This window comes from Pempheris klunzingeri, chromosome 15 (genome assembly GCF_042242105.1).
Source record: "Pempheris klunzingeri isolate RE-2024b chromosome 15, fPemKlu1.hap1, whole genome shotgun sequence".
Lineage (NCBI taxonomy): Eukaryota > Metazoa > Chordata > Actinopteri > Acropomatiformes > Pempheridae > Pempheris > Pempheris klunzingeri.
Genome location: NC_092026.1, coordinates 3,810,144 through 3,829,298, shown reverse-complemented (window position 1 = coordinate 3,829,298; position 19,155 = coordinate 3,810,144). Strand labels below are relative to the sequence as shown.

General features: G+C 44.3%; 1 protein-coding gene across 1 annotated transcript; it reads left to right on the top strand.

Moving 5' to 3' along the window:
- The first annotated feature begins 12,379 nt into the window (after window positions 1-12,379).
- Window positions 12,380-17,684, top strand: LOC139214215 (phosphatidylinositol 3-kinase regulatory subunit gamma-like). The gene is made up of 10 exons (XM_070844983.1): window positions 12,380-12,740; window positions 14,784-14,898; window positions 15,026-15,124; window positions 15,233-15,413; window positions 15,513-15,629; window positions 15,747-15,886; window positions 16,003-16,179; window positions 16,302-16,376; window positions 16,470-16,640; window positions 16,757-17,684. Exons 1-10 carry the CDS (start codon window positions 12,686-12,688, stop codon window positions 17,028-17,030), a joined length of 1,404 nt encoding a protein of 467 aa, XP_070701084.1. The 5' UTR covers window positions 12,380-12,685; the 3' UTR covers window positions 17,031-17,684.
- The last annotated feature ends 1,471 nt before the right edge of the window (window positions 17,685-19,155 follow it).

Sequence of the window (19,155 nt, the reverse complement as noted above, 5' to 3'; positions counted from 1 at the left end):
GCTAACGTTTGCCAACACTGCACTTGAGCAAAGATGTGAACATTTTGGCTGAGAGTGTCACAGTATTTGTGAACAGTAGAATCACTGAAGCGAGAGCATCTTTCCCGCTTTCTGCCATTAGATGGTGCAACAGCACTGTCAACACACTCAGCAGCCACTGAAAGGCTGCAGTCAGCTCACAGTGGATTTAAGACGCGCATAAAGCATCTATTCTACATTTTCTCACCACTAAAGGGTATCTGGCCGAGCATCATGTGATAATGAACGCTACAGTCAGTGCATTAACGGTGTTTGTCAGAGCGCTGTGACCTGATCCGAGAGGTGTGATGGATGATGTCACATATCATGACAAACTAAACATGCCACTGGAAGGTGTGTCGGCCTCGCAGACGGCCACAGTGTTGTGGATCAGGAGGTGGCAGTGTTATACACCGGTGAATTAACCAATTGTCTCTGGGCAGAAAAGGCTGAACACTGAGAAATGTGGTGAGGGAGAAAAAAAAAAAAAAAAAAAAGGAGCAAAGAGGATGATGTAATCCTTTAAAGGGACATTCACAAAAAAAATAAAAATAAACGGTGGTAACAATAGATACAAGGCTGTAGTAGAGCTGAAATGGCCGCGACACATAGAAATGTTTGAATGAACGATTGTTTTCATTCAAAATAGGTTTTTAAAAAATGCCCATCACAGTTGCCAGGAGCCCAAAGTGACGTCTCCATGGTGATTGTCTTGTTTGACCTGCAGCTCAAATGCAAAGATATTAAATTTGCAATAATATGAAACAGAGAAACACAGGAAACCCATAATGTTTGAGAAGATGGAACCAGTTAGAACTGTTGGACAGATGACTTCAAGCGATTATTTGAGTATCAGAATAGGCCCTGATTGATTTAATATCAGTCCCAGTATAATGTATGGTCGCATGTGTGCATGTTTATGGTCGTATATTAAAAAGTATATCTGTCACAAGCAGGAATGTGATGAGGGTTTAAGCCAATTAGGGTCAACAGGTGAGCTACTGCTAATAATAATCCTAATAATCCCTCAAAAGCAAGCAGATGTTATGGTCTTACATTCAGTGGCTCGTTATATAAGTGGACATTGATGCTATGTGGTGTGTAGCTTACCAGCTAACAAAAAACAATCAGGGTTATGGATGTAAACTGGAAAAGGCTGATGAGCTTCCCAGAAATCACTTTCACCAACTTTGTTGAAACTCGGTGGCAGTTATGGTGAATTATGTTTTTGTTATAGCGACATCATATTAAAGGAGATAGAACTGTTGTCAGCCACTGATGAAAGAGGTGGATGTATAATAGTTTTACTTTGAGATGACACTTGGATGTTTATACTTTTTGTCATGTTTTATTAAGTCCCCTTCTGGGAAATTTGATGTGTGACGCATGTGACTGCGCTGCACCCACTCCTCTACCAGCTTTGTATAAAAACTGAATTTCATTATAGTTTATGGAGCAGTTACTAAAAACATATTTGAATTTTATGGCAGCACCTGTGGGCAGGTTTGGACACATTTTCACCAGAAAGTTTATTCCTCCCCCAATACTTCTTCTAAATATGCGCCTAGTTTGGAGCAAACTGACAAACAAGATACCCTCACTGCCCAAACTTTTTTTTTTTTTTATATATATACCAAAAATAGAAAAGATTGGGTGGTTTGTTTCACATAAAGTAGATTAAGGGTGCGGTGCAAATGTCCTGGCTTCTAAAATATTACATTTTTAATAGACTTCAATTATGGCGCCTCATGTAGCCAGTTAATAACATATTTTATGAGATCCTTGTGTAATATGTGAACGATAAACGTGCAATTTTTTTACTCTCTATTATTTTACTGAACCTGATCAAATACATGGAGCAGGACATTTTGCGCTGTGTAAAAGACGAGGTCTAGGATCTGCCTTGTTTGCATATGACCTCAGCTCCAACGCCTTAGGCTAAACAGAAACACCATCCATTATGAGGAGTGGTTAACCAGCTCTCTCCCAAATTACAGTGACTCTGGGTTCCCATTTTACTGATTTAGCGGTTGTGTGGTTCCCCATCTCATGTTACTGACTGTTATAGTGAGATATACTCACGCAGGCTATCCTCCCCTTGTAAAATGTCAGTGAGGCATTTGTTGGCCATTTAACAGGCACCGAGCAGGCACCAAGTTAAACACAATTAAAGATCCATGACAAGACGTTACTTGCTTATTCTACAAAAGCACATTTACCTTTTTCTTTTTCTTTTTTTTTTAAATCATACTGGAGCAAAGCTACTAATCCCACTGATCTAAAATCACACTATTGCTTCCACAGCCCATCTTCTCGGCTGAGATCTAACCACATCCTCCGACAAATGCAGGAGGAGCGTTTTACCCACCATGAGGCCATTGCACAAGGTTTTTCAAGAGAGCTGGAACATTTCCTGAGCGTGTATGACTGCAGTGACCGCACCGCCGTCCAATCCCTGTTTAAAGCCGCTCACAACAGGTCGTCTGTCTCGCTGCTGTATGATTGTGATTGACAGCTGTGGAGAGGTATCCCGATAACACCCTGGTTATAGAGTTGACCTTTCTTTTAACCTGCTGGCACATCTCCTGTCTTCACCTCGCTCCCCCCCCACGCGCTCTACCAAACCCCAGGCCTGTCCCGACAACATTTATCCAGCGCCTTGTGCTCCACTCCTCCACACCAGCCTCCTCGGAGACATCTGTCCTTTTTTAATACTGACCTTTGACCTCCCGGGCTAAAGATAATTTAACCTCTACAAGCATGTCGTGAAGCTCCCAATATGTCCTGTTGCAACACTTGCTATGTTAGCGTAGCATCTGCAGGAAGAAGAAATGTGTTTTTCCTCGCTGAACAATTAAGTAAAATTACACAGAGAGTCAAGATTTGTAGTTTCAGAGAGTCTTATGGAAGGAACCAGCTTTGTCTGGAGTGTGAACGGCTGCGATACTATTTCCCTCTCCCTCTCTCTCTCTCTCTCTCTCTCTCTCTCTCTCCCACCCTCCTGCCAGCACTAGTCAAGGGATTTTCCTTCCCACCATCTCCGGCTGGAACACTATTTCCGGATTGTGTCGTTCATTTACTTATTTCGCGGAGCACTCGGGAATGAGAGGCCATGGAAAACTGAGTGTGGCAATGTGGCTAGAGCGGTAGGGAGGGAAAGACGGAGAAAGGCAGAGGTGTGTGTGTGTGTGTGTGTGTGTGTGTGTGTGTGTGAGAGATGGAGAGAGTGCAAGACAGAGCTGGATCGTCAGAGACAAGCCCAAGCAACGGCCTTTACCAAAATAGCACAAGCAAGAATCTCTGTGGGTAACATAAATTTGAGCATGATGAGTGTAATCAAACTGAGACGGGTTAGGCATTCGACATAAACTATCCCCATGACCATGTAATGTTGAGGATTCCTTTGACACAACTGTGTGTTTGCCTCCCTGCCAGTCTGTTTGTTTTTCTGCCTGTCTCTCCGTCTCCCAAAACATCCCATTACACTACAGCGTCCCTGCAGTTAGAGCCGTGGCACAGGCTGTTAGTGACCTGTTTACCTTTTGACATTTCCAGTGTTGATAAAAGCTAACCTCCTCCGACAGGCGTAATTGCCCAAGAATGGTGGTCATACGCACTTAAGAGGCCTTTGACCTTCAAGTGGCGTGCTCTATCCTCGTTAGACGACCAAACAGGATTGAATCCATTCACTGAGCTTATCTTAGTATTGACTTCGGAGGGCTTTACAGGAAAAGTGGGACAACAAGAACAAAGCTCATTGGAGCTGCCTGCTATCCTGGAAAATTCAATTATGATATTTCTAACTTAACCACTTATGCTAACAATGTAATTAATTAATCTAATAAACACATTAAGTGGCAGATGTTTCGATGTCAACAGACTTGTCTTAGACTCCTGAGGAGCTCTCCAAAGTTCAAACAACATTGGTGCTAGGAGCTAAATGCTAACGTCTGAATGCTGACAATGACAGTGACAATGATACCAGACTTGTTTGCCACGTTCAGCGCGTCAGCTTTTGTCTCAGCTGCCAATTGGCACTGAACAGAGTACAGCTGAGACTGAAGGGAGTGTTTTAGTGTTTTACCTGATAATGGCGTGATAGATGTTATGATGCAAAGTTATTAGCAATTCATCCTGAGGGCAACGTGTGAGTCTACAGCAAATTTCGTGACAATCAAGGTCCACCCAATACTTTCTGAGCCAACTTTGAGGATCATTTCTGGCTTTTAATGGAACGCCTTAAAACTATTGGATGGATTGCTATGACATTTGGTGCAAATAATGACCCTTTGGGAATTAAATATAATGACTTTTCACCATCACCACCTAAATTATTAGCTACTTTGGTATATGATCACATAATGACATCCACATCAGCCTCAGCTGTACTTTTTGTCAAGAGTTAATTAGCAAATATTAGCAATGCTAACACTGTAAACTAAGATGGTGAACATCGTAAACATTTACCCTTATTTTACATACTCTGCATCAGCATGTTAGCATTTAAGTAGCAGCAATGCTGCGGTGCCAAACTCTTCTTTAAACTGTCTCTTGTGTGATGAAAGTGCAGTGCTGCACCGCCGGAGTACCCCTTTAACAACTGTGTTCAAACTCTATTCATGTCATCCACTCTATAGGGGAAAATGTGTCCACATCGCTGAGTGTGCATAGACACACACACAGATGTCACCACGACACTCTGGTGTCCCACAGATGAGCCACAGACCATTGTGGTGGCACATTAAAACGGAGTAGGCTGTAAAAAAGGGTGAGAAAATTTTTTGGCCGACTTCTTCTAATTACTTTCTTCATTAAATCTTGCCAGACTCCAATAAGAGGGAAATACCTCTCTTTTGATTTTTTTTTTTTTTGGTTCTCTGTTTTCTTCTATGGTTCTCACCATTATAATTACATCCAATTGTTTAACTGTATCTCATCTTATGATATATGGTTGGTTGTTCTTTCATTATACTATCCTATATTTAGCTGTAATTGTATATAGTGTTTTACATTCAGACTTATTTTATTATACTGTGGGACTATTGCAGGAATATTATATTTAACTATAGTCCTAAAGCCACTTAGCCAACTAAAGCCACTTCAAATTTGACTTTTATTCTGCAGAAAAAAAAGCCATATCAGCCCCTGGCATCATTTCCTTGGGTCACCATGACAGTTTCAGCCTGTGCAGTCAGCAGTTTGTCTATTAATTTCTCACACAGAATCTCTTGTACTGAAGTTGATTGTGTGGCGAAGAGGCCACAGAGCACAGGTGTGATTTGGAGAGATGACAGTAATTTGCCTTTAATGTTATGACAACAAGTGTAATCAGTATTTTGGAACACACAGCTTTGGTACAAGATGTATTAATAATGTAAATTAGCGTGTGGGACGGAGTTTAGGTGCCATTATTCACCCAGAGTGTATCGAGATTGTTGCAGAGAGGATTAGAGATTTAAGGGAACAGAGCAGGGTGACTCTTGATAATTTCAATCGCATTTATTCTGTTCTTTCATACCACAGGATGTTTTGTTCTTGTGACACTTTTTGCTAAACTATTTTGACTAGACTGGGGGAGAAAAAAGGGGTCACGTACTGGAATCTGATAACATCCAATTCATCTACGCAGAAATACAAATTAAACATAACAGAGTGACAAACAGCTATAAAGACCTTCTTTAGTTTGTTGCTGATATATAATACTTGACCTTTCCAGAAGCAGACTAATACTATGATCACGGAAAACCAGGACACCAGGTAAAGTCAAACAGATGATGACGTTCTTAACCCTCGGGGACATGCATCCCAACCTACTCTGAGGTCTTAAGGCATCAAGGTAAATCCCAATGTAATGACACAGACAAGAGTGTTCTTGCTCGCCTCATGGCTCAAGGTTGTCTCATTTACACAGGTCACCGATGCCGCTATTGTTTGTGCACCGAGTTGTGTAATCCTAGATTCTTTTGTGCTATCCTCTTATTGTTATGGCTCCTCACCGCGTGCTTAACACATGCTGAAATAACTTCCTTAAGACGTGTGTAAGCAAATACCACTTAAAGTATTTGTGCTCCTGTACATGAGAGTGCACGCACATGTGTGTGGGCAAAAAGGGGAAGGGGGCTACTTGCGTGCAGGACAGGGGTGGTTTGTTTTGTCAGCAAAATGCCAATCTGTCTTTGCATGGTTATCCCATATGATCTCCCTAAATACACAGGGCTTGGTTGTCCATCTGGTTGGCAGTTGAGAGCTCACACGCCCCCATTAACACCCACCACCGCTAGCCCAGGTCTGGAGGTCTTGCCTTTCTACCTCCCACTGAGAGGATATGAAAAGGCCGACAAAGCTTTCCATTCTCTTCTTTTACTGTCAGATTTTTGGATCAGTGTAATCCTCAAATGGCTGCAACACGTGTACAGCGGTTTGGTTGCTCCCTAACAACTAACTTGACAACTAAACAATGCAATGGTCCTCGCTGAAAAAGGACACTCAATTTTGCACGTCCAGAAAAGATCCTTTGCTAAGTGCTCACACACACACTCGGACAGCCAGGCAACCACCCAACATCCCCTAAAAAGTCAAAAAAAGGCAGATCCGTCCCCAGTCCAAACTGCCTTGGGCTCCCCTAAGCTATTCAGCGTGTGCAAATGAAAGATGTGTCTTGGAACAGTGCAAGCCTCCAGGCAGAGCAGAAACTAGCCTCGCTCACAGATATACACAGCAGCCCTCTGGACAAGTTTGGCACCCACACCAGCAACTGTGGGCCAAAACTCATGTTGCGTGCTAACTCTCTCCCTCCCCCATCCCCTCATGCTATCCCGCTCTGCAATTATATGCTACGCTCCCACCCAAACATGCAAGAATAGGCCTTCTCAGTCAACAGACAAACCGAGTCATTCTGTCCTCAAACCATGACATCATGACCATTTGACTTCAGCGTGAAATTCAAGCTTAATTTAACTTTGTCAAGGAAAAAAAAAAAGAAAAAAAAAAGTGGTGTGTCTTACACTGGCAGAGCGCTGCAGTGGTGTGAACAGTAACTTCATGCAATTCCTGGAAGAGCACGGCTAATTTATTCACTGGATTATCAAACTCACGGGGAATATGTGACTCATGACAATCTCACACATGATGCATTTACTGTCAGAGGTGGGCCGACTGGGCTTGTGCATGTTCAGGATAGATCAGAACATATTCTGACAGATAATCAAACATTATTGCCAATTAAAGGCACTTCCTTAGTCAGCGTAACAAAATTAGAAATTCATATGATTTAACTCTAACAGAGCAAAAACACCCAAATCTGAGATGACGTCATTTTGCAAGGATATCTGCCCACTTTTGTTCAGAATAATGTCAGTGGCCTCCAGTTTCTGGACATTTCATGGGGTTTAGATGCCTGAGAGGCATCTATCAAACTGCTGACAGCTATTGTGTGAGGCACACCTCATTTTCCAAATCTGCCTCGCAACAGAGTCCTCTCCTCTGTCCTTGCAGCTCTGGGAGGAGTTCTTAATAGTGAGTGAGCGCTTGCGTGTGCGTGCATGTGCATGTATATATGACAGAACCGAACCAATGACAGGCACCTCAGCCCAGCCCAGCCCTCGCAACAAAGAGGGCTGGTGGGTTTCACTGCAGCCCCTCTCGCTCTCCCACACGCTCATAAATAACCATGCAGAGTCTCTGCCCTGGCCAGGGGGAGAAAAGGGAGAGAAAAGAGCCATTTAGGCAGCTCCTCTCCTCTCATGCCTTCCAACTGACCTTTTCCAAGGGTCAATCAGTCCAACCACAACTCCATACTCTGACCCCCTCTGCCCCCCTCCCAGCCACCCTCTCTCTCTCTCTCTCCCCTCACTGACACTAACCTGAATCATCTCAACACTGTTGCTCTGGAGAGAAGCCACTTAGCAGGCTTGGGTCATTGTGAAGGAGCATTTAAGACGTAGAAGGCATAAAGCTCTCGGTCCCAGAGCATGTGAGAAGGCAGCCTGGGTCAGAGGTGAAGGTCACAATATGGGAGGAGGGGAATAAATCCTGTAGCATGGACGACAATGGCTGCAATCCCCACTGACAATGATGCCATTGTGGACTATGGGTTGCTTAGTGTGTCCTGGAGCTGTGCCTAATAGAGTTATAGTGCTGATGTGATGGCTCTGTAGCCGAGGAGAGTAGTGTCCTTTTATATAAAGAGGGCAACTGCAAGGAGCTTGAAAGAGGTCTCGGCTTCTCAATTTTGCTTTGCATGAAAGCCTGGGATTGTGTGTGTGTGTGAGTGTGTGTGTGAGAGAGAGATAGAGATAGAGAGAGAGAGTTTAAGTTACTAGCTTAACTTCACTGACGTAGCAGGCATAAAGCTGAGCTTGAATCAGCCAAGAATCCTTTACTTACTGACACACATGACTCTGCCAAGACTCATAGTTCAAGATGCATCACAGAAGTCGTGCTGGTTTCAATACAGAGGTGGACTGACTGACTGACTGATGCAAGCTTTCTAGACCTTTTTAGAACAGTTGGGAATTTCAGCATTTCATTATGACTAGTCCTGAAACAATAATTCAATTTTCTGAATTTATTTAAACAGATCTTTAAAGATCTTGTTTGATTTTTTTTTAATCATTACAATTTGAATATCATTTGGTTTTCTGCAAACAATATAATGATGCCACTTTAGGCTCTGGGAAACTGTGATGGACATTTTACACCATTTTCTGACATTTAAAAAAAAGAAAGAAAAGATGGCCAACTGGCAATTCATCTATGGAAAAAAAAAATCCATGGTTGCAGCCCTTTAACCTCCTTTGACCCCTTCCTAACAATACAACGGCTAAAAACTGACAGCATCTCGTGGATGTATTCTGCTCTTCATGGCCAGGCCTTTATTTGGTGCTCCACTTACGCAGAGAGGTGGGGAAGGCCTCTGGAGAGACAGAGGCCGCTGATACCACAGGATCATCATCCCCGGCATAACTCAGACACTCAGCTGGTAAATGTTATGTGGTGGCATGCCACGAGTACCTCAGTTGTCACCTCTGTTAGTAAGATTAGGCTCTGGCCGAGCCGAGTGACAGATGATGAGTGGTGGATATGACCACCGGGTGCTAACGCAGAGGACAGAGAGAGTGAGGGAGAGGGTTTGACTTGACAGACAGACAGGCAGACAGACACTGGAGCGTTTGGAAAAACGGTATGTCAGTTTTGCTGATGTCTATAGTAACAGTAGCCTCCAATTTGACATTCCCTCCACCAAACATTGGTTTACTGTTTTTTTTTTCCTCTTTTTGGCTTCTACTTGACCTCCTTAAAAGAACAAGCTATGTTTCCCAGGGCCCAGCTATTTGAAGCTCATAGTTTTGGTCATCCAAAGTTTTCTGTTCCAACTCAAGCCGTTCAGACACTGTCCCCACTTACATTTCCACAATGGCAGGGTCCTGGGGGCCAGACCATAGCCGCCCTACACTCTGCCCACAGTTGAGTTGCCTCTGGCAGGACTACTGCATGCTTTGTGTGCTGGTTCTGGCCGCCGATCAGGGAAACCCCACAGTCTCTCCATGGTGAATGTCGAACGCCCTGCCAAGACCATTATGCATCCCTTCAATGGCCGTGAATAGCAGCACACTACAGTACAGAAGATTTGAAAGATGTGCAATTCACCCAGGGCTACAATGCAAGACCATGACACAGATACCGACATTGGTGAACTGAACTAATCCCTGACACGGTTTCCCAGTGTTGTGTCTTTGAGTCTTTTTCTGATCAACAACAAACAAAACAAATCCTGATAAAAATGCGTCCTGCATCTCATTGCACAGGAAATATGAAAACAGCTGATGAATAACGTTCCTTGACACCGTTAGCGAACTAAGTCTAAACACACATTACTCTAAAAAGCCAGGAGATTATTCCACTGATTCTACAAATACTCGTTGTTGTGACTTAGCGCGGCTAAGTGAGTCACAGCAGGGGGTCTATCGTGTACACATATAACACCCTTAAATATAAGGATTAAAGCTCTCTCAATAATTTCAGCACAGTACAAGTACAGCACATTGAACCACACTGACCTAATAACCCCTAGGACACAAAAAAACGGTCCTTTAACCTTTATCCTGAGTTCTTATATATTTGTATTCAACACCTCAAACACCCACTCTTTAATATTTGCTGCCTATAATAGTCCTTCTGTTGTCATTCAAAGTTGTTTGTCAGATCAGTGTCAAAAATATAAGTCTGACAGAATTAGAGTTTAACTGTTATCTACATTTAGCACAGAGGAACATCTGTCTATTAATTTAAAACTCATGCAGTGTTTCCCAGCACTCCCACAGTCTGGTGGCATATTGCGGTAGTGGATATCAAGATGAGTCACATCAGCTAGCAGGCAGCTGGCAGGCTTGCCGTATCAGCCTATCCCGTTAATCGTACGATTAGCCTTCACTGATCCCATCAGGACTGCCTGGATCTGGGGTGCAAAGCCTAAAGGTTTATCCTGCAAGTCGTCCCTCCCTCGCCCCGGCCACTACAGGCACACGACACAAATGGGACACACACACACACACACACACACACACACACACACACAGCATACCCCAAATATTTCAGCTTATTTTAATACTGACAACATATCCCAAACACAAAGCCCAGAGACCGAAGCTCATCATAGCATCACAATCCCACACTGACGTGTCTGGAGCCGCCGTCCTGTGGTGTCCCAAAGGGACGGTGGTAGTGAAATGTGTCACAGAGGTCAGACCCAGAAGTTAAAGGAGCAGTTTTTGTGGTCTTCTGACACCGGGGGAGAGGGGGGAGGTAGGGGGGGAGAGGGGGGTTGGGGCAGCAGCCAAGTGACACGCCGTGACACTTCAAGGCTTCTTGAGATGGGAGCACATGGAAAGCACAAGACAAACACTCACACATTGCACCCACAAATAGTCACAGAGACACACGAGCACATTCGTCCAGCCCACACAATTACATACCTGTCAAATGATGGATGTCACGTCTGAAAGAAACCTGTCGACATGGCAAGTCAAACCGCATTTACACACGACATGCAAATCACACGCAGACTTTTTTTCTTCTTCCCAAAATGTTAATGAACTCTGTATGTGTTTCTCAGAAATAACCGCCCACTCACACATGTGTGTCTTCATGCGTGTCTGAGAGTGCAGCATGCACGCACGCTCTCCTGTCGTTAGTTTGGGATGTTTCATGGACTGAGCACAGGAGAGAATCGGCTTACTGATGGGAAAAAGGAATGCTGCAGGCATTTACCTCCTTGACTCTCGGTCCATGGGTCAAAAGGGGACCGGCCATAAACGCCTGGACACCAACAGAGACAGACCTCTGACCATGCAGGCCTTGTTTCACTCTCCTTGCAGCCACTTACGTCAGCTGGTCGGAGAGGCCCTGGCTGTTTAAATTTATGGCACAATGTCAGTCTGGGCAACAATGCATGTATTCATCCAACACGAATGCATGAGGAGATAGCAATCTACTCTGGTCATTCTTTTTTAAACATGTGGCGATAAAAACAGCAGAATATCTCATCACAAAATCAGTTCTCGAAGTTACTGATGTATGTAGGTGTTAGCACACCAGCTATTACTGAGGATCATCTCAGAGCAGCGACAATAACGAGTGGCAACAGTCAAGGTGCCATTTTTTTTTTTTTTTTTGCAGCTGAACGTGTTTGACAAGCTCAACAAGAATATAATACACACTTGCCAACGCGGCTGGCTACTCTTGTCACCTCTCAGACACAAAAAAGGGGGTTTAAGCCTCATGCTCTCTGGATGCCAAACAGCTGAAGACTGTTTAATTATCATAAAACCTGGGACATGATGTCATTTCATTGCAACCTATTCTCTCACCAGCAAATTAGGGCACAGTTAAAAAGGCAAGAAAATGATTGAATGTGTAGTTATTTATTAAAGTGCTAAAACGTATGCGGCTGCAGGTTAGATGGAGTCCGTATTTGATGATTCAAGCTAATAGCCTGGGTTTTTCTTTTCCATTCATGCCCTGAAAGGAATTTTTCAGCTGTTACGGTGCAGCTCGGGGAGATCTGAATGAAACGGTCCGGAATGCACCATTACAGTTTTAGAGGGTCCTCTAGCCTCAAGTCCTGAGTCTCTGCGAGCGGAAGACACCAAATACAACATCATGTTGCAGATTACACTTTAAAATCAGCTTTTTAAAAACTCAACTATGCACTATAAACTCGCCTGGATGCGTGTTGGGTGACAATGAGCCGCGCGAGAAAAAGACACCCACCCCCCCGCTGCAGCGGAAGGTTGGACCGCGCCAAGATGATGTTACCCACAGCCCTTTAAAGTCGCTCCACTTCCGAGATGAAGTGAAGTGGAGCTCAGACACAAGGCACGGACTGACAATCTACACCTCCTGAGGGGGTAAAAAAAAAGAAAAAGGAAAAGCCCCCACGTAGACAGGCTATGTTGAGAGAACACATTTGGACTTTGGGATGTTTTATGGACTCGCAGTTGAAGGAGTTTTCTCTCGGTCCCGGTCTGTGCAGGACGTGGCGTCTGCATAGAAGTGACCTAAATTAGGTTGGTTTGCTGCAAAGAAAGAAAAAAAAAGAAAGAAAAAAAAGACTTAAACTACGCGCAGAGACGACAACAGCACCCTGGACTACTCCTCTGAAACAGGAATGGTTTATCCTCCCGACGGCTTATTCTACATCGAGATGGATCAAGCGCCACCAGGTAAGTTTAGGGTTAAAGGCAGCCATTGTCTGGTCTGCGGGGGGTCGGGAGACGTCTTATTCGCTTTCTGCTCCTCTCCTCTCGCTTTCTCCGTCCCGTTAAATGTCTGTCGTGGAGCTGACATCTGGCAAATGCACTGCAGGTGTTAGTAAAGCGTTATAATGGCCAGGTCCTGTGCTCTGCGCTCCCCCTGTGGCATTGCCCAGGCATGCATAGCGCAATTCACTTGCCCATTACGTAATACCTTTCCGTGGACCAGACGCAGTGGCTTGCCTCTTTTCTTTTGTCCCGGCGCTTATGACAAACTTGGACAGAAAGGCATGGCGTTTTTTTTTTTTGTTGTTGTTGCTGTTGCATCTCCTCAGCACCCAAAGGGGCCAGCTGAATATGTGTGTGTGTGTGAGCAGTGCATTTTGCAGGGGATACGGCTGAGGGTGCGCTAATGAGCGCCGCATGAAACGAGCGCTTTGTTCTCCTCTGCAGCCAGCCGTGGTTAATTTGTGCGCCAGCTCTGAAAGTAGGCTAGAGGCGAGCAGACCAGACAGCTCGTCTCATGACTAAACTCCGGCAACTCACCGACACTTCATTTTTTATTTACATTTGTCATCTGACCTGCGCGCTTTTGCTTTGTCTCCACACATGTCCTAACATTTGTGCTCGGATGCCTTCGGAGCTCAGTCTGAAGAAACACCTGGATGGATTCATTTGATTCCACCTCCTTAGTGCTGCACCATCATTTTTAGCCCTCTTGATTTAAAGTGTGATCTTAAAATGACACCAACATGTGAACAACACACATTCCTTGTATTGTTCCTGTGAGGTGTGTGAATGGTTTAGTGGCAGTTCCTGCGTTTGTCATTCATCTTTCATGTGTTTTCCTGAGTGGACACCCCAGCTGCAGCCTTTCTATTTATTTATTCTTATTACTATTATTATTATTATTATTATTCCGTGCTTAAATGTCGTGCCTCTTGTCTGTGCTGGTATGTGTGTGTGTGTGTGTGTGTGTGTGTGGGTTTTGGAAGCCAGTGGAGTTTGTTGGCAGGAGGCAGAAAAAGGGGGAAGGTGTGCAGATTTAATTTTGCTGAGTTCAGGAGCCGCGGCTTTTCGTTTTGTGCCTGCCACTGTGCAGCTGCACCTGCCTTTTGTTTATTTTAAGGTCAGAAAAAGAGGAGAGCGGATGGTGGGAGAAACCCACAGTTTCTCCTCTCTGAGGGTGCTCTTGTATTCTCCCCAACTGCCTCATGAAAGGCACTTTTGTCCTGCAGTGAAATATATCGCCCTTCACCTCCTCTTGATGCGGTTTGCCCTCCTTTTTCATTTTTAGGAAAACGCTTAATCTTTCGGCCAGGCCTGCAGATTTTTATTCCTTTAAGGTTGACGGAAAACTTGGGAGGATCGGCGAGTGTGCAGTCATTGTGAAATGGGAGGGGTGGTCCGAGAGGCTCAGAATATAACTTCTGCTTTATTTCAAGCCTCTCCTGCAAGTCAGGACGGTGCACAGGCTGCTGCAAACTCCAGAAGTGGGACTTTGCAAGAGTAGCAGGCAACTGGTCGCCTAATTATGGGTTAGCGTTGCAATAATTAAAGAAAAAACATGTTTCACAGTTGTTGACTGACAGCGACTCACAAATGAGGACTGACTGCCACATTTCCTTTGTTAGTGCTGACCACGTTTGAGATCCTGGTAATGATTTGGAGAGTGATATCTCTTGGAAACATGCCTGGGCTTGTCCTCAGATCTTGACAGCATCATCAAGCAAGGGTGTGTGTGTGTGTGTGTGCAGGGTGCAGGGTGAGGGGGGGATGGCATACACTAACAGCACTGTACTTCCTTAACACACACAAGCATGTACACATATATACACACGGCCTCGATGGCAATAGTCATAATATTAAAGGAGTGGTGTTCACCACACTTCACTTGATCTCACAACAGATCGATGTGATGTAAGCACCGACAGACTGCTTTCCAAGAAACTGTCACCCTGATCCTTTGCATTTCATTTTCTTATCACTCTCTCTCTCTCTTTTTGCTCGCAGCCCTCCCTCCCAGGTCTACAAAGCCAGTGTCCTCAGCCATGAACAACAACAACTGCCTCTCGCCACCTGTGTGTTCGCTGCAGGATGCCGAATGGTATTGGGGAGACATAAGCAGGTAAAGAATCTGAATTCTTTAACAGTCCTGTCTCAAACATGCCATTATTCTTACGCACACTAGTTGTTTGTTTGTGTACCACCTTGGTTTGTTCGATCTGTTTACCATTAACTGGTTTTTCCCTCAGGGATGAGGTGAACGAGAAGCTGCGAGACACCCCCGATGGCTCCTTCCTGGTGCGTGACGCATCCACAAAGCTGCAAGGAGACTTCACGCTGACGTTAAGGTAAGAAGACAAAGCAAAAAGAGACTAATTGTTCCCATCGCAGCAAATATCACCAAAAGAGGGTTTAGGTTTTCTTTGGCTTTAATAGTCTAATCATGTGTTTCTCAGGAAAGACGGGCACAACAAGCTGATCAAGATTTACCACCGTGATGGGAAGTACGGCTTCTCGGACCCCCTCACTTTCACCTCAGTAGTGGAGCTCATCTGGTACTATCAGCACCATCCGCTGGTAGAGTACAACGCCACACTGGACCTCATGCTCACGCATCCCGTGTCCCGTTTCCAGCAGGTTAGTGAACTGATGCTGCGCACAAGTGATGACGGATTTTTCCTTTTGCTTGTGGAGGATTATGAACCGCACATATTGAAGTGTTATATTTGACTCCAGGTAAAAGAGGACAGCGTCGATGTCGCCGGGAGGAAGCTCAAAGAGGTTCACTGCCAGTATCAGGAGAAGTCAAAGGAGTTTGATCGTCTTTACGAATCTTTCACAAAGACCTCACAGGTAAAAAACAGACAAATTAAATGATGTCTGATGGTTTCTAATGTCTGTGCTAAGACCAAAGTCTTCCTGACTGTCTGACCGTGTCATTACTTATTGGATCTTGTCTTTGTGATGCAGGAGATCCAGATGAAGCGAACAGCGATTGAGGCCTTTAATGAGACGATGCTGATCTTCGAGGAACAGTGTCGTGAACAGGAGCGTTACGGAGAGGAGTTTGAGAGCAATCAGTCCGAGGGAGCCGACAAAGATCTGGAGAGGTATGTCATCGCATTATGGTCCCAGAAAATAGGGTTGAAGTTTGATTTTTTTGTTGCACGCAGCCCATGTTTATTGAACTCCATTGAGACCTGCGACCTTTACCTCCCCTCGTTAGCTTCCTGATTAATTACGAGAAGCTCAAGTGTCGTCTTGGGGAGATCTACGACAGCAAAATCCATCTGGAGGAAGACTTGAGGACGCAGGTGGAGGACTACAGAGAAACAGACAGGAAGATGAACAGCTTGCGGCCCGACCTCATCCAGCTACGCAACATCAGAGACCAGTACCTCAAGTAAGATGCTGTCTCTCTCTTGTAAATCACTGCAAAGCCATAAAAAGAAAAGTTCTGTAGATGCTCTGAAGTATAACTGTTTCATGTTAAAATTAAACTTTTCTCCACACCTCTCCTGGCAGCTGGCTTAATCACAAAGGCGTACGGCAGAAACGCATAAATGACTGGCTGGGGACGCAGAGCGACAGCCTTGATGAGTAAGTCAGTCAAGAATGCAACTTCTAAATTAAATACAAAGTTGTTGTAGTGGTGTAACAATACCCCCCTCCCTTTTTTTCTTTCTTTCTTAGCACATACGTGTTGAAGGGAGACGAGAAGAATCTGCCGCATCAGGAAGAGACGAGTTGGTTTGTCGGTGAACTGAGCCGGACGCAGGCCGAGGAGATGCTTCAAGGTAAAGCTCCGGGGACGTTCCTGATCCGTGAGAGCAGCAAACAGGGGTGCTACGCCTGCTCTGTCGTGTGAGTATGACATTTTGGAAAGCAGCATCTAGGCAACGGATGATGTTTGAGACCAATATTTCACATGGTGTAACTGTGCGACACTCACGGACGTGTTTTTCCCTCGTTTGTTGCAGTGTGAACGAAGAGGTGAAGCATTGTATGATCTACAGCACGCCGCACGGCTACGGCTTCGCTGAGCCCTACGACGTCCACTGCTCGCTGAAAGACCTCGTCCTGCACTACCGTCTGCACTCGTTAGCGCAACACAACGACGCCCTGGATGTTCGGCTGTCACACCCAGTGCACGCCAAAGCTGCAGCCACGCCTTCTCAACACGCAGAGGAACACAAACTCTTACAGACTCCTAAACACACAGCGGGGCTCCCGCCTGCAGCTCCAGAAATGTAATCCAACGAAAAGAGACAAAAGGACATGTTTACTGTATCCTGCGAGAACGACTGCATCGAGGTGCATTGTGTAAAGTTTTGCACTACAGTGATTCCATCGGTTTTTGTGAATGGGATTTCACAGATTGAAGTGGGACCGGAACTTGAATGTCAGCTTGAATTTTTCTTTTTTTTTTTTTTTTTGTTTTGTTTTAAGAGACTCTTTAAGCTTTTAATATTTTATTTTTTTTGTACTTCATTTATTGCCATTCGTTTAATGGACACCTCTTTGGTAGGGATGTTGACAACCAGAAAATTGCTCACTGACATCAGGTGCTGCACCTTTGTTTGACTTTTACAACCAGAGTCGATGTTGCTAGAGAAGTTCGTTTGCCTGGTTTAAATGTGTTCAGTCCTAAAAATTTGACCGATAGGTTAGAAGTGTATTTGGTCACTATGGAGCTGTAGTTGTGCCGCATTCCTGAGAGTGTTATGGGACATTTTGAGCAACAGCAAGAGTTTTTTGATCGGAGGAAAAGAAGTTTTAATTTGAGTGAAAGATTTAACCTATTTGCCAATACCTACATACGCACATCTCTCTCTTGTCTGCTCAGTGTCCCTCTTTCAAAGCGTAAATTAAAATAAATCCAAAGCTAACATATAATTTTGTTGGGCAGGCAGTATTACATCTCACTTTATAAGAATGATAATGATTGCAATTAGTTAATCAGCAAGCTTTATGAATATCAGACTCAACTCAGGGCTCCAGAGTCATTACTACTTTTTACAGGCTCTAGTGCTACTGAGTTAATCAGTAATCAATCGGCAATCGTCTAGGAAGCCAGCCAGCTTAGTTAGCTACTACACATTCAGTATGTTAGCTAGAAACCTACACGATACTTATGTGGGGCAGAGAAGCTGCTTACCATTCTTCTCTTCCCTCAGTAACTGATAATATGACCGACAATCAGGGAAAAAACAACAGAATCGGAAATTACCTGACTGGCGGGCATTGTGGCTCGCTGTAATTAGTTTGTCGAGCCGAGCGAGCACATAGAGCGGGGACACCGAGAGGGAAAATTAGTAAAACTGACTGAGTGAAATCATTGTTCACTTATGTGGATATTAGGAAACACGCTATTACACGAACAATAGATATAAGTAGAATTGAAATTAAAGTGCTTTACTCCCCCCAAGCTGGCGGCCCACCTGTTCGAGTGCGCACCACGTATCAAGCACTCTTTGCAGTTCTCTACAAAATATAATTGATGTGTTACACATGCTCAAAATGTGCCACTGCACACTCAGAAATGAGGCGCAAATATAACTTTATACGTTACTACTGCGTAGTGCATTCGTGAGGGGATAATGGTGCTGTAAACAGGCTGTTTCCGTCATTCTGGTTTGGTGGACCAAACCGTTTTGGGGTAAATGCCACGTGTGAATATGTGAAAAGTCGTGGTGCATCTTGACAATTTGCCCCATTCTTAACAGACATTCATATACAGTGGATAATTATGTAGCATTAACATCCTGTAGAATACCATTGTATGAGCATATTCAATGTTAAACCCATTGACCAAAGCACTTAATAGTGAGCAAAACTACATCCCTGTTAAGTCCGGTGATTGCATTTGGGCAAGGGGAGGGCAATTTATGTACACCTGCTGATGTGCTGATCAAACATAATCTGAAGTACTGTATGTTATATTCTGTTACTCAAAGAAGTATAAGCTTTTTGTATTCTATATATATTTTTTCTATAAACACGCCACAAGATGAAAGCTCAAAGAAAGTGCAATCCAACAGTGTTTCTATTGTTGCAATGTATGACGACGACGACGACGACGACGATGATGATGGTGGTGGTGGCGGTGGTGAAGGTAATGCTGTTATGAGAGGTTGACATTTGCCACAAAAATGCACTCTCTTTGGTGGTGTCGGTGTGATGTGGCCTCCGATGTTTGTGTGAACTGCCAGAGGTCCGGAAGTATCCTGCCTCCATTACTTGAACTGTGGCATTGCTCGAGCTATGAATGTTTTTCATGACATGCCGCCTACATAGCTTAAGAGGAAAGGAATCCATGTTGAACTTGGCACATTTTTCAAGTTTGAGGACAATAGATACTCTGTACAGAGAAACTGTA

Coding starts and splice junctions, on each gene's coding strand:
- LOC139214215 (XM_070844983.1), top strand. CDS start 12,686: ATGGTTTATCCTCCCGACGGCTTATTCTACATCGAGATGGATCAAGCG. Junction 12,741..14,783: donor GATGGATCAAGCGCCACCAG/GTAAGTTTAGGG, acceptor TTTTGCTCGCAG/CCCTCCCTCCCAGGTCTACA. Junction 15,414..15,512: donor CCGTGTCCCGTTTCCAGCAG/GTTAGTGAACTG, acceptor ATTTGACTCCAG/GTAAAAGAGGACAGCGTCGA.